Source organism: Rhea pennata, chromosome 17 (assembly GCF_028389875.1).
Source record: "Rhea pennata isolate bPtePen1 chromosome 17, bPtePen1.pri, whole genome shotgun sequence".
NCBI classification, from domain to species: domain Eukaryota; kingdom Metazoa; phylum Chordata; class Aves; order Rheiformes; family Rheidae; genus Rhea; species Rhea pennata.
In genome coordinates this window covers 14,857,328-14,872,667 of record NC_084679.1, presented here as the reverse complement: position 1 = coordinate 14,872,667, position 15,340 = coordinate 14,857,328, and the positions used below count along the sequence as shown (strand labels likewise).

At 56.4% G+C, this 15,340-nt stretch overlaps 1 protein-coding gene across 1 annotated transcript in view; it reads left to right on the top strand.

Moving 5' to 3' along the window:
• KSR2 (kinase suppressor of ras 2) overlaps positions 1-15,340 on the top strand; it is a 65,824-nt gene that overhangs the window by 40,765 nt on the left and 9,719 nt on the right. The window contains exons 13-15 of the mRNA XM_062589824.1: positions 256-304; positions 1,275-1,642; positions 13,334-13,430. Of these exons, the coding sequence (XP_062445808.1) occupies positions 256-304; positions 1,275-1,642; positions 13,334-13,430 (514 nt within the window). The remainder of the gene's footprint in view (positions 1-255; positions 305-1,274; positions 1,643-13,333; positions 13,431-15,340) is intronic.

Sequence of the window (15,340 nt, the reverse complement as noted above, 5' to 3'; positions counted from 1 at the left end):
AATCCGCCCCTGCGGACGTTACGCCCGGGTGTAAATCCGCCCCTGCGGACGTTCCTCCCGGGCCGCGCTCCCGAGCGAGCGTGCCCCCAGCCCGCCGCGCGAGCCTGCCCTTCCCCATCGCCGTTGCCTTGTGTCCTGATGGAGACTGATGCCGAGGGAAGCAGGACTTGACACCCGCGTCACGGTGCCACTCCGCGCTCTGTCACGCGCTCCCCGGGCCGCTCTGTTTTCACACTGTGGTAATTTTTTTAACAGCCTGGAAGGAAATCCATTACTTCAAATTGAAGTGGAGCCAACGTCGGAGGTAAGATGCCACCAGCAGCAGCTCAAGCTCTTTATTTTATTTCTAGAACAAAAGGAAAACTCAGGAAGGCGAAGTTTGCGGGACCAGGGGTTGGTGCTGGGACGTTTTCCGCCTTTGTGCTCGATACATCGGCGCGGATACAATTATGCCGAGCCGACGGGCTCCGTACGGTGCTCGGTGGGCCTTTACGTTATATACACCGCAGGGCACTTTCCGCAGAAACGGGCGTAAAGCTTGCATCTGCGCAGCGAAGTTGCTGGCAATTGAATTAACAGCCGGACCCGGCCAGGGAGCGGCCGTCTGCGCGAGCCGCGTTTATCCGCTTGCCTGAGGCTCCCGAAAACGCGTTAGTGGGGATCGCGAAGCCTTTCCTCGGAGGGGATTTGCAGCCTTCGGTTGAGTCCTGTGCCCACGTGACACCCACACGTCCGACTCGCCGTGCCACCGGAGCAGACGGCGGCAGCAAGGTCCCTTGTGGGCTTCGCACCTCTCCTCAAGTTTATAGTTCAGTGAGATTTTATGAGATTCGTTAAAAATGCAGTGTGGAGGAAGGCTTGGAAGGCCAGGACGGGCGATGCAGCTTTTTATGCACGCTGTAGGTCTTATAAGAAATGCACAGCTCAGGAAAGGCAAGCTCAGCCTTATCCCGGGTTCTCGAGGCTGCAGACCTGGAGCCACTGCGGTGGGAGCTGTTGGTGTTAGTGGAGCACTGCTAGGAAGGGGTGGGATGAGATACTGCTTTCAGGTGAATTAATAAAATGCTCTGGTGTGTCACTCCCCTGTATTTAACCCTGGATTTGCAAGCTCCCATGGCATCTCCCTGCAAAATCTAGATATGTTAGCAGCTGTCTTCCTGTGGCTTTGCCCAAAACATATTTGGAACCAGTCGGTCACCTCCTCTCAGTTGCTTCTGGGAGATACCTACCTGCTTTCTCTGAGCAAGCGCTCAGCTCTGTCTGTCTCCCCGCAGAATGAGGAGGGGAACGAGGAGGCTCAGGAGTCGGAGGATGACTTTGAAGAGATGAACCTCTCCCTCCTCTCAGCTCGCAACTTCCCCCGCAAGGCCAGCCAAACCAGCATCTTCCTCCAGGAGTGGGACATCCCCTTCGAACAGCTGGAGATCGGGGAGCTCATTGGCAAGGGGCGCTTTGGCCAGGTGTTTCACGGGCGCTGGCATGGCGAGGTGGCCATCCGCCTCATCGACATCGAGCGGGACAACGAGGACCAACTGAAGGCCTTCAAGCGGGAGGTAATGGCTTACCGGCAGACCCGCCACGAGAACGTGGTGCTCTTCATGGGAGCCTGCATGAGCCCTCCCCACCTTGCCATCATCACCAGGTAAGCCCTAGCGCCTCCTCACGTGCCGCCGAGCTGTGAGCCGTGCCGGGTTCAGCGTGTGGGACTTGCAGGACCCAGTGTGAGTGCCCACTTTGCTGGCTGCTGTGCACTGCTGCTCCCTGCAGTGCAAGGCTTTCTTCTGAGCAAGGCAGTGGGGAAAGGTCCTTCAGCCCACTGAGTAGGTGGCAGTTGACTGGTATTATGCTAGGATCAGAAATCATTACGGGCTCTACAGCTCTGCATGTCTGCTGGTGCATATAGTTCTCTGTCCTTTCTACCACAGAGCTAGGAACAGCATTATTCTGAGTGATTTCCTTCTTCTCATTCCAAAGTGTGTTTCTGCAGTCAGTTGCTACCTCTTGCCAAGGTGCTAGAAGGTATTGCTAGCCATGCCTTCCTTGCTGCCCTGACAAATGAGTATTCTCCTTCACTGGTGTGAAGTTGGGAGAACGCCTCTTGGAAAAGTGTCTGAGCTTGACACTGAAACGCTGATCGCTGCTTTTAATAAACACCATACTACATCCTTCCCGGTTATCTCTGGGGTGGGATCAGCAGGTTCTGCCCTGGTCCTGCATGGCAAAGGTATAACTGATGGCGTTGCTGCCTGGTCCCGTGGTCTGGTGTATGATAGGGCCTGGAGCCCACACGAGTGGTGCCACAGTCCTGCAAACATGTCCGATGACGTACGCCAGCGGGATACGAGGCCGTTTGCTCCCGTGGAAGGCCACCAGACTGCCTACAGGTTTCACAAATAGTGTGGTGTTTAGCTGGTGCTGTGAAAAATGCTCGAGCATCTGAAGGCTTAGATGCAAGTGTTATGTCAAATCGTCTGTGAAATGGCAAGGAAGTCAGCTGGGGTAAGGAAAGCCAGGCGCTTGTATGGAGGGCTCCAAGCATTGGCATCTGTTCTTCGTGGGTATCCTAAGAGTTTGCCCACGGGTTACCCTTGCTCCTGAGGGGGTAGGAGACCTCCTTGCAAAATGAGTAAGGTGCATTGCTTCCCTTTCCTGAAGGCTTTGCCCCACAGGATTCTCCGTTCTACCCGCAGAAGTCCGCTGTGGGGCTTATAACAGTGAGTCTGGGACGAGGCTGGAAGACTAGGGTGGATGCTTGAATCTGAGCCTGGCCAGGCTGGCCCAGGGAGGATGGAGCTGCTCGCTGGGCCAAGGCTGCTGGTGGAGCTTGTGGGCCAGCAGGGGTCTGCAGGAGACATTGCTAGAGGGAGCTTTTCGCAGTCAGGCGGGGAACAGGCTGAGATTTTAACAGCTGGGGCCACTGAACCGGATCAAATGGCTTCAAACCCTGCCGTGGTCTCGGGTAATTACAATGAAGCTAATGAGCGCTCTGTACCTGCCGTCACCCACCGCGCTGCGCTGGCTCTCCTGGTGGGAAATGCAGCCCAGAACAAATAACTCCCCAGCGGCCCTTCTCAACCGGCGGAAAGCTTTGGGGCTAATCGTTGCATGGGTGGGCAATCACAAAATTATTGCTGCCCTGCAGCTTAACGACAGCCCAGCTTTGCTTCTCTGGCTTAGCAGAAGGTGAGGCCGTAGCCAGCCACCTCTCTGACACGTAGCGCGGAGAAGACGTTTCCTTGTGATCTGTTTTCATGTAAAATACTCTTTTTTTTTTCTGAGTATTTTTGTATTCATGTATTTCCCTCTCCTCCAGACTATCTGTATACAGTTACAGGGCTCAGCGCTAGCGCTCTGCGGGGCCCCTTCATCTCTCGCCAGGGGTTAATTCTCTTTGAGAAGTTTCTGCAAGGTGAGGTCAAATTTCCAGCCTCCTCTTGGCAGGTTTTCAAAAAGACTAGTTACGGGCTGGAATGGAAAAGCTTCATAAAGCCATTAATGGTGAAATATTAGGTCATCCTTTTGCACTCTCCCCTTCAGAAAAATAACTCCCCACGCAGCTGGTCTCAGCTCTGAGGACACCAGGCGGGTGGGTTTGCAGGCTTGCCCGAGGCGCTCGGCTGCGGGAGCAGAGGGCTGCACCCCGAATATATCCTTGCTCGTGCTGTCTTGTTGCTGTCAGCTCTGTCGGGTTTGCGTGCTGCTCTTCACTCGGGAATTGCGTTTTTCGAAGACCTCAGAGGTGCCAAACTGGGGCAAGGTCTCCCCAGCTGGGGCTTCGCGGCTGTGCGGGCTCCCAGGGCCTTTACGACGATTCTGTGCTGTTTTGCTCCTCCAGAATAGGATCTGGCCAGGCTTCAAGTGTCCCTTTTAGATCACTTGAGGTCATTGCCTTTCCTCAGTGGCAAGGGAGGGGATCGGGGGGGCATGATTTCTTCTGCAAAAGTTTTCTGTGGGATTCGAAAAATTAATCTTTTCTTTTTAAATACACAATAGGCATCTGGGAAATTTGGCCCTGCTGTGAAGTAGGCTTTTAGCTCTCTACCTATTAGCTGGTTTCAGGCCAGAAGACATTTACATATTTTGAAAACTATGCCGCCACCCCCATTGCTCTATGCAGGTAGCATCAGAAGCCATGTCAATGTGTTGCATCGTGGAGTATGCGTTTTTCTACTTAGTGGAAAATGGAGCTTTTCCATCCTGCTCCTAGGAAGCAAGCTTGGTGTGGAGAAACCTTTGCAGTGCATATTTGCACAGCCTTTGAATCCTATTCAATATCAGAGCTTTGGGTAATATATATAAATATATATATATTTTTTTTTAGCTACAAAGCGCTTTTGATTCTAATGCTTCTTTATATAAAACCACTCAGGTGCCACTTTTTGACAGTTTGACAAAATAAATACGTGCGCTGCCGCAGCTTGATGCATTACTATTAGGTCTGCAAAGCGTGGTGTTCGGCGCTAGTTTGTCCCTTTCCCCAGCTGCACCCAGTCTTTTTAAGGTCAGAGTACAGCTTTATTGGATTGCCCTAGATGTAACCTGTGCCCACACGGTCTCCGAGTGCTGCCTGCTCCCAGCCTGCTGCGACTGGGAAGCAACCTTCGTCCGTGTTCTTCGGAGGCTGGATCAGCCTCGCTCGATAGGTGTCTAACCGTGATGGGAAATCGGTGCTCGGCTCGCAAGGGCACCGCTTGCCATAGCCGGGACGGCAGGCGGCAGCTTCGCCCCGGAAATCGCCGCCGGCTCCCTGGTGGGGTTAATTAAAGAGGACAACCCACCGTATCTGAACGCCCCTGGCGAGCGTCGCGGCGGCGGCCGCCGGGACGTCCCCGCGCCGGCGGTGCCTCCGGCCGGGCCAGCGGTTGCCCCCGCTCCGGCTGCCCCCCCTCCCTCCCCGCCGGGTGGAAATGCCCCTTTCTGCCCCGGGGCTGCGGAGGCGGCCGAGTTTCTCAGCGAGGAGAGGAACGTTTCTGGGAGCCGCGGAGGAGATCGCCCTTCTCCTGCCAGCTGTCTTTTCCCTGGAAGGGGCTTTGCCGCACGGTGCGGCCCCGGGCTGCTCGGAGGGGGCTATTTTTAGACGGTTTTATTTTTACTTTCTCGTGCCTCTGCGTTTTCCTTCCTGCCCGCTCCTGATGGTCGGGGCTCGGTAGCAGGAAGAAACCTCCTGTCCCTCTCCGAGCCCCCCCCCCCGCCCCAGCCCGCGGGCTGCCTCCCTTCCCAGTCGGAAAATCTCGGGACGCTGCAAGCGCCGGCGCAGCCGCTCGCCGGAGACGTGTCGGGTTTGCCAACCGCTCCGGTTTGCTGCCCGCCCGCCGGCGCCCGTCCCGGGCGGGCGCTGCTCGAGGTGCCGCCGTTCGGCACGGGTGACGAAGCGAAGGGAGACGCGGGGCGTCTTTGGGGAAACGTGGCGGGGGGGCAGTTGGGTTTGAGGATGCGTGGGGGCAGCTCCAAAGAGAGCTTCCGTCAGAGCTGCTAATGCGCTTTCTCGGGGGTAATGAGCAGCGAGGACAGTTAACATTCATCTTAATTAGTCTCGAGCCTCAGCGCCTCCGGGGCTGCGTGCCGGAGAGCACGAGCCCGCCGGAGAGAAGCCGCGGTAAAGCCCTCGGCCTGGGGGCGACGGGAGGGTTTGGCCCGCTCGCGAGGGGCAGGCAGCCGCGGGGCTTTGCGTGCTCCTCCACGAGCGGGAAGGGATTTTTCACGCTTCTTGATCCTTTTGAAGGCTCCTAGATCTCATCGAGCACTAAATGAAAGCACAGGAGGGAATTGAAATGTTCGGTGCGCGGAAGCTTTCCGAGGGCACCGGAGACTGTTAGGTGAAAAGTTATTTTGAAGAGGGAACGAGCTTAGCAGATCTTGCATGCCAAGAAGCTGAGATCTGAGCCAGAGTTTGCCCGAGCTCTGAGCTCCCGCTGGCTCGCATAGGAGATGTGGGTGCAGCATTTCTGAGAGGAAGATCCAGGGGGGTTTTTATAGTTAAAAGTGAAAATGTGGCTTTAGGAGCCCAAGGCAAGCCCCTGGGGTTTGTACCCAAGGGCTTTACACCGATCCGCAGCGATGTCACGCCAGCGCGACGCCAGATTTACGGGATGTAACGAGGACGAGGGTGAGCTCCCAGGGCTTCTCCCAAGGGCCGCAGCGCCGAAGGAGCTGAAGGGAGCACGCTCTGATTTATATCCCTGGCATAATACGTTGGGGAGACCAAGGAGAACTCTGAAGAACGTTAGAAATCAAGCTCGAAAACACCAGAACGCCGTACAAGGAATTAATTTGTCAAAGGTGCCTTTCAGCAGAGGAACCAGGAGTAACCGCCCGGCCTAGAGCTGCTGTTGCGCCACGTTAGAGCCGAGCGCCGAGGGCGGCCGCGAAGCAGGGAGAAGGTTCCCAGCTCGCTAAGGCACCCTCCTTCTCAGACCTGAGGTTTCAAAGGCAACCAAATTAGGTATCTAGATCGAAACCTGCACGCCAAGGCCCGGCACGGGCTGGGGAGCTCACCCAGGAGCCCGTAAACACGCGCTGCTCCCGTCCCTGGAGGAAGGCTGATTGACTCGCCGCCAAGGCGAGCGGAGCGCTTCCACGTTGCACGTTTTGATGCAATATTAAACACAAGTGTTTTCCTCCAGCTCGTTAAACCGGGGCAGGGCAAAGAGGCTGCTTCACGTTCCCACGGGCTTTGGGTGCTTTGCGGCCGGCAGCGTGGGCTCTCTTTGTAGCGCGACGGCAGCCAGCTCCGAGGAGCCGCTCGTGATTAGAAGTCTGGCTTGCGTCGGTCGTACCCGCGTCCCAATTACCTCGGGGCGTCTCGCAAGCGCGCCGGCACACCCGGGCCGCCCGCTCAAATACGGCACCAAAGATGAAAAGAGAGTCTGTTCTTTCCTCCTTCGTGGCAAAGCAAACATGTTTTAATAACAGGCAAAACATGATTTATCACTAATAAATGCAAGGTGGGGGAACAAGCGATGGAAAGAACGTCCCGTAAGATACGTCCATAGCGTCTCAGGTAGCTTTCTTGCACCGCTTGGGCCAATGTCAGTGAGGTCTACGTTATTTATTTCTATGCTATCCTTTGGCGATACCCCACGCTGGATTGCCGTTGCTACAGTCTTTGCCGTGGTGGAGCTTTTTACCCGGGTGATTGGCCTCGGTCCTTCCAGTTTGGGGCTTTTCGCTGCCGAGTCCTAGGATTCAGGCCACGTGGCACTCCTTGCCTACTCTGCCGGGCCAGCGTGGCACCTCCTTTTGGCTTCTCCTCCTCGCTGCCACCCAGCGAGCTCACATACCTCCTACCATCCTCTTTTGCTGCTGAAAAGTTGAGTTGACGGGCAGGGAAACTGAGGCACGAAGCCTCCCCCACCCTCGGTTTTTGTGGGCAGGTGGGGACAGGTGAAGCCCGTCGATGTATTTTTGGCGGCGGGGAGCAGGAGCGGCGAGGCGTGCGCAGAGACCTCCGAAACCCTTCTCAGGAGTCCAAGGATCGCCGCCTTCCCTGCCTCGCGGCTGTTTTTCTCCTCTTCCTTTCTGCTGTGTCTCCCCTTTCACAACATTTAAAATAATGAAGCTCGTACATCATATAATAAATAGATATTGACTTCTTGCCACGGGCTGGATCAGAATGGATTGACCCGTGGGAATACACTTCTCCTCGATCGATAGGAGGCCATCAGGCTGGATAAATCTTGATAACGACTGACACCAGGGAAGTCAATATGGGTATTAATATACACATTACAGGGGCATTTATCTTCCCGCCGAGGGATAGTTGCATTTTGGCTGCAACTTCTTCCACTATTTTAATAACAGGAATACTGCTACTAATTATTACTGCTCCAAGGCGGTGGTGAGTTTTGGTGCACTTTCAGTCAAAGGATTTGCTGCTTCTTTCTCTTCAAAAGAAAGCTTTCTTCCTCCTCCTCTTCTTCTTCCTCCTCTTCTTCTTCTTCTTCTTCCTCTTCTTCTTCTTCTTCTTCTTCTTCTTCTTCTTCTTCCCGCAGTTTAAAATAGCAAGAGGAGCCCGGAGCAGGGAACGCGTTAGGCTCCTTCAAAGGCGAGGAGGGGTCAGATCACCTTCCCGCGCCCCCCAGGCCTCTCCGAGCCCGTCGGGAGCCCCTCGTTTCAGCAGGCGGCGAGCGCAACCCGGAGCGGCGCGCGTTCTCGCTTGAGTTGTTTGCAGCCCGGCATTTAGATAAGCCGTCCGGGGCCGGCGCTGCTTTGCGCTCGCCTCTATCGCGGCTGTTTTCCCGGTAGCTGCAGACTGGCTCGTCTGCCCCGACGGTATCTCCGGCCAGGAACGGCTCCGCGCAATGAAAATGCGTTGGGATTGCTCTTCCCCCCCCGCCCCTCCCAAACAACTCGTTTCTTGTAAAGCCGTGATGGGATTGCAGCGATTTTTCGGGGGCGGCTGAGCTGGCCCCTGCCCCGGGGCCGCGCGGGGTTGCCCTCGCTGCAGCTGCTCCCGTTGCTCTTGGCGGTCAGTCGACTCCCCGGGCTCCGGGAGCTGCTCGGATTCGGCGGGGCAGCGAGCGTTTCCCGGCCGATGAAGCCGCGGGCTCCCGGAGGACAGGGAGGCTGCTGAGCTGCCCCGACCGGCGGGGTCGCTCGGGAGCCGCAGTTCGCCGTGAAAATAGGGGCAAAGCGCCAAGTGCCGGTGCTCTGCGGGCAGCCTGCACGCTCCAGACCCTATTTCCCAGACGGTCCCGGGCCTGGGGGTCCGGAGCGGCCAGGCCGCCATCCCCAGGCAAGCGAGCGTCGGGCCATGATTTTTTTTTCCTATTGCTTTGGGGTAAAACAGATGCTAGGAACACAAATTCACCTGGACCTGTCCCATTGCCTCTGCTGGTCTTCCAGCTCCATAAATTCCCATTTTAGGGAAAACCTTCCTTGCTGTCTTTCTGATATGGCACCATCCAACGGCATCGTGGCCAAACATCGGTAAAAGAGAAAAATCGGGGTGCTGCGAGGCCGCGTTGCCGGATCGTCTATATTTGCTTGAAAACTCTCAGAGTAACTCACGGGGCTTTTGCACCTTTTCCCCGTCGCTGCAAGCGCCGTTCGGCTGAAATCGCTTGACAAGCCCCCCCGCCGCCGCGGCTCTGGTGCGTGGGGGCGAATCTTACCGCTCTTTTTCTGCGCGATACTAAAAATCCATAAGCGACAGCGAGCGCAGAAGCCCCCTCTGCAAACCTGCCCCTTGCTCTGCGGCTTCCTCTCCTCCAGCGCAGATGCACCCCGCTAGCAGAGGTATTTTTATATCAAAATACATATTATTAATTCCCACTCTCTCCTCCTGTCTCTCCCCTGCCGTCTATCACCATGGCATCCGAGCGGTTTCCCCATAAATCAATACAGCGTGAGCTTCTTGGGGTTTGGCATTTATCAGTTTGGGGCATCAAAATGATGGATTTTTTTTCCCTGCTTTTTATCCGGCTCGTTGTTTCGCCGCGTTGCTTTGGAGCGGTTGGGATGGGGGGAGCAGTAGCATCCTTCGGTGGACGGCCGTTTCGAAGAGGCACGGCTCTGCCGCGCGCGGGCAAGGAGGAGGGCGCTGGGTCCGGCATCGGGGGCAGAGAGCGCGGCGAGGATGTGCGAGGCCCTGCGGTGAGGTCCTGCAGGAGATCTCACCCCACCGTAGTGGTCAGAGCAATCTCCGTGTGCCCGTATTCGGCCTTGGGAAAATAATCTTTGGTTATCAGGTTGCCCAGAGAGGTTGTGGAGTCTCCTTCTCTGGAGATCTTCAAGGCCTGCCTGGATGCAACCCTTCTAACGTGCTCTAGGTGACCCTGCTGAGCAGGGAGGTTGGACTGGATGATCTCCAGAGGTCCCTTCCAACCTCACCCACTCTGTGATTATGCTGGTCTTCAACTTGTTGTTCAGCTGTCTCTGTGTGCTCAGAGATAGTCACAACCTGCATAATCCCAACCCAGGATTTGAAATCCGGAGGGAACCCTGCCGCTAGCCGTGGCTTTGGACCACCATGTCGGGATGGGTGGATGCTTGGGCAAGATACAGAATACTGCGAAGCAACAAAATTGCAACCTGATGCAAGCAACCGTCCACCTGAAAAGATCTGGTTTGTCCGGCTGTGCCAAGAGACTTTCCACCCATGCTGATGGCAGCGGGGGCAGAGCTGCGTTGGCTGAGAAGTCACCCAGCTCCTAGGTGCCCACCGGGCACAGCCGGCGCCCCTGTCTTACAGCAGCCCCCCCCTCTGAAAGTGCCTTGACTCTGAATTTGCTCCAGCGTGAGCGAGCAGGAGTCAGGCAAAGATCCTAAGTGCTGTAGAGATGAAGCCCATCAATATTGCAAAGGTGAGGGATAAACGAGCCTGCTTTCACCTCAAATGGAAAAAATATTGAGAGGCAGCGCTCCAGCTAGTCCTAACTCCTCTACTCCAAATCGTTCCTCCGCAAGTCACTTTGGCTTTTCTCCCGTTGCTGATGTCTTCAGCCCACGCTGGCGAAATGCAGAGTGTTTATAAAGCAATTTGGGATTTGGCTTGCTTGGCTGAGCACTTCAGAAACTCATTTTGAATAGAGAGCGCGTGCACGGCGGGACGGGGCCGAGGCGCCGGGCGCCTCCCCGGCGCCTGGGCGAGGGGCAGGGAGCGGGCGGCCGCGCGGTGCCCTTATCCGGCGCGGTGAGGTGCCGCGGCGGGGCCGTGCCTCGTAAAACGAGGGCGTTTTACGCCGAGCAGACGAGTCTTCGCTTGCGAAAAGGTGCTCGAGCAGTGAATGGGCCGGCAGCTGCCTGCGGCGGCGGATCGGCAGCGCCCGCGGCGCCCCGCCACCACCCCGGGGCGGGCGCCGCGCTTCGCCGGGGCCGCCGCTCGAGCGCCGAGGGACGGGGGGAGCCCGGATCGCGGAGGGCCGCCGCGAAAAGGCCGCGCAGGTGGCTGCTGAATAGGCTCAGGTGCTGCATAATAGGTACGAGCGGGGCTTTGTGCCGCCGTTGACAGCTCCGCATCCAGCTCGACAGCTCCAGCGAACGCCGCCGCCGCGTTTGCCAGCTGAATTCGCTCGCAGGAGCTATTCAGCGGCGGAGGGATGAGTCACCGGGGCTGGCGGCCGAAAGCGCCCGCGCTGCCCCGTTTCACGCGTCCTTCTGGTCGTTTCACCTTCACCTGCTGGTCCCCTCGGAGCCCGCGATCCACCCCGCGCCGGGGAGGGGGGCGGCCGCGCCGGGGCGGCAGCGTGGTGCCCCGGGTTATCTCTGCAGCTCCGGAAAGGCAGAAAATCGGGATTTGCAGCCCTCTTGCAGGAAAACAGCTGAGCCTGATTGACTTTAGGGCTTGAAATCGAGCCCCCTGGCAGCGCTGCTTAGTCTTGTTTCCTCTGTAGGGATGGTCCCTGCCTAGCTCAGTGCACAGGCAACTTTCTACAGGGCTTTTCTTTGGGGGGGGGGGGGAGAAATCTTGGCTCGGGAGGGGTCGGAGAGGGGAAAGCTGCCCTAGCTTATTTTATTTGCCTTCAGGTAAAGGAAGGGGGCAGGAAGGCTGTTGCGCCACAGACCTTAAGCTTTGCAAATTTATTTAAGAAATTAATGCAAAAGGTTTCCTGGTCGAAGGGTAGTGGGAAGGGAATTCAGGTGTGGTGTTGTTTTGCACCCTTTCCGTTGCAGAAAACCGAGGGCTCGGTTCTCCCTTAGCATTTATTTGCAAGTAATATTTCGATTGTTTGGACTCTAATCTTCTGCAGACCCCCTGCTCACTGCAGCCAGGCTGTTTCAGAAGATTAGTGCTTGGTTTAGTTAGGAGAAGATCCTTTTTGTGATCGTGCAAGCCTCCATTTACCAGTAAAGCTAGGGTGGTTTCCAGTGTGCTCTCCTGCTGTTTCCAAGACATCCGAACATGGAAAAGCACTTGCGAGGAGGCAGTTGCCGGGATGTAAAGATGCCCTGCAGCAGTATGAATTACTGCTCTTCCTACGAGGAAAAGTGAAGCCAGTTTAAGCAACCTTCCTAGTAATTTGACCACATTCAAAGCAGAGTTTTTTTGCCACTTGCAGTATGTCAGCATCGTTCAGGAACAGTTTTCAGCACAGAAAAGCATTCAGAGAACTTTTTTTTTTTTTTTTTTTTTTTCCCTCGGGAGCAGTGAAATAATTTTTGCAGCAATGTCTAAGCTGCTGTTATTACTGGCCCGCTTCGCTCCAAAACTCGCGCGATATTACATCGGTCCTGTTCGCCCCGAAAATCGCGTTCTCCGGCACGGGAGGGATGTCGAAGCTTTCTGCCTAGGAACAGGGGCAGGCTCTCGCATCCGGACGCTTACTCCAGGTTTCGGTGCACGTTCCCCGTGCCGTGACGATAAAATCCTTCTTTCTTTCTTTCTTTCTGATTTTTTTAATTTACCAACCAGCAATCTTAATGCTCCCCCGGTTTCCCCGTTTTCATCCCGATCGCAAAACCTTGGTGGCTCGCGGGCGCTTCTGCGCGCAGAGGCGCCGCGGTTTTTGCCGGCAAGGCCGGAGGAGCGAGACGGGGAGACGACGGAGAGCAAAGGAGGCTGCGGCGCCCCGGGGCAGACCCAGTAATTAAAACCTGTAACTTTTCCTCCGTTAACGAGGAGGAGATCAAATCAGCGGCCGCGATCCCTGCGTATCGAGACGTGCGCGCACCTGACGGTTTATTTGCCGGGCCCGGGTATCCGGTCGCATCTTTGTAGAGTTGCCTGTGACGAGCGTAGGTGGATACAGAAAAGCAAAAAAGCCCTCGTTCGTGGGCGACCGTCGAGGCAGCATCCACCCACGTCCTCCATTATGATAGTCAAATGCCAATATATTTTTAATTGGTTTATATGCCCCCCTCCCCCTACAGCTGCCTTTGGTAATTAAGGCTCTGTAAATAGATTTTACTGTAATTGGTATGAGAAGGAAAATTGGAGGACATTGTACAGTGCATTGGGCTTTTTCTATTTTTTTTTCCTCCTCCCTTTGCTCTTTCGGCTCGCGTTACATCTGCGGGTATTGCAGCCCAGAGGGGAAGAGGCGGAGAGACGCGGACGGTTTTTGCGCCCGAGCCCGAAGCGAGCAGGCCAGGCGGTCGCTCCGTGGCGGGGGAGCGGGGAAAAGGCCCAGACGCGAGGCCGGGCTCGGGGGCTGCGGGACGCGGTGGCAGGAGGCGCCGGGGAGCAGAGCGAGCCCCCCGCCGGGGCGCCGAGGCGGGAGAGACCCACCCGAGTTTCGCTGCCGGACCCCCCCGCCGCCTCGAGACGCTGCCAAACGCCCCGCGGCTGTGCTTAGTTCCCTGTCGCGGTTTCTGTCTTTATAAATCGGTGATGTTTCTCAGCTGGGCTTTCTAAACCGCCTTCTTCTCCTCTGCGTTTCTCTCGTTCTTCCAGCCTGTGTAAAGGACGGACTCTCTACTCGGTGGTGAGAGACGCCAAAATCGTCCTGGACGTCAACAAGACGAGGCAGATAGCTCAAGAAATCGTGAAGGTAACGGTATGGAGCAGGGCCGGCGCCGGCGGGGGGAGAAGCCCGCCGCGAGTCGACGTTGGCCGTGGCGCCTGTAAAGAAGCGTCCCCGCAGCAAAGGGCCGGCGAGGGTGGTGCCGGGGCTCGGCGCCGTGGGGCATCCTCCCGATCGAGTGCGTCCATTGGTACCGACGCGGCGTCCCTCTGTCTTTCCAACCGTCTTTACTACCAAACAGTACCAAAAGCATTTGGCACGCGTCCTGCCGCAGCAGCCCCGACGCTACCCTTGCACCCAGCTCTAGGTCGGTCGGCACCCAGCAAGACCGAATCGTCTGGGGGTAGGTTCCTATTTAACATGTAGCCATTAAAAAAGATTGTTTTTCTAGCAGAGATATATATATGTTTTCAGTGTATCCTGAACGGTGCCCTTGCCCTAGCTGGCTGCCCTCGGACCATCTCTTCTTCTCCAATTGCCTGTTTTGCATTTGTTTAGACCCAGCATTAGCAAAGCTCCCAAGCGCATACGGTTTTTCAAGCCCTGCCTTCATTTCCACGGAAGTCACTAGGCTCTAAGCGGGAGCTGACGGTGAAGCATAAGCTTAACTGCTTTGCCGACTCGAGTGCACTGCTGAATTTGGGGGCCCGCAGTAACCCCGTTGCCCGTGTTGCAGGAGACGTGGGCAAGAGCCACGTTACGGCCGGGAGGCAACAGTCCTGAGGACTAGCCTAGCAGTCTGCTGTGCTCCTGCAGCTGCCGTTGCGTTAAGAACGGGTCTGAAAGCTGTCCAAACCGGGGACTGAAGCACCTATTTGAGATGCAGGTGAAATCTCTCGGTGGTGCTGCAAGGAATTGCCGGCATTAGGGAAGTCGCTGGTGCTGGGTCTACGCGAAGGAAGAGCCACGGGGAAAAAGTATTACCCATGAGAGGCACTGGAGCATGAAAGCAATCTTTCTTACTGCCTTTAATGTGTTCAGACCTGCTTCTCTCCCCAGCACCAGCACACCTGTTTTCCTGCTTCCTTTCCTCTTCTGGGGTATCGGGGGGCTGCTCCCACCGCAACCCACTTTGGGACCAAGAGGCCTTTGGGTGTGACCTGGCTGTCGCCGTCGTCGCAGGGGGGCAAAGCCGGTGCTGGGTGCCGAGGTCTGGCACGCCACATGCATGGCAGGAGTTTAAAGAGAGCAATTTCCGCTTGCGGGAGAGGCGCTTTGCACCTCTATCGCAGCAGCCTCCGTGCTTGCCTGCCGGGCAGACCCGGTGCGGGCGCCTGCACCGCCTGCGTGGCAGGAGGGCTTCTTGGAGTTTCTTTGCTGTCCTGCATCTCAGTGTTGTGTAGCAGCAGATGTTCTGGTGGACCTGGAGGTGGCTGGTGGTGCCAAGCAAAGAGGAACCCAGACATCTTGATTTCAGCCTCAACCAAAGACCTCAAAAGATGGGAACATCCTTGTCTGTGGTAGCTCCATCCATAACTGAGTGCCAGTGGGAAGAGGGGTGGCACAGCCATGTGCTTGCTCTTTCTCTCCATCTCCCTAACTCTTCACTGGACACTTGTGGAGCCACCACCGAGTTTGCCGAGGTGCTTCCTGACAGAGCCATGGGTTACGGTCTGGTGCTTTGCGAAGAGGATGTGTTTCTGCGCAAGCAAGGGCTCATTCCCCGTGGGAGTCATCCGTTGCATCACCCAGTCGTTCCTGCCTGCTGTTTCTTTCCGTGACGTCCATCTGCGTCTTTGGCACCTTGTTAAAAGACCTCCTGCTGGCCTGCCTTAGGGAAGGGCTTGGGCAGCGTCCCCAGAGGAGGTGGACGTAAGAGCATGGAGGATGTCTGGGTGGTGCCACCACCGTCACGGCAGTCGCGTGATTTCATCCTTTGAGGCTCTGTCCGAGCGAGTCGATCTTCCAAGCTCATTGGATCGCTGGGTGCAAGGGTT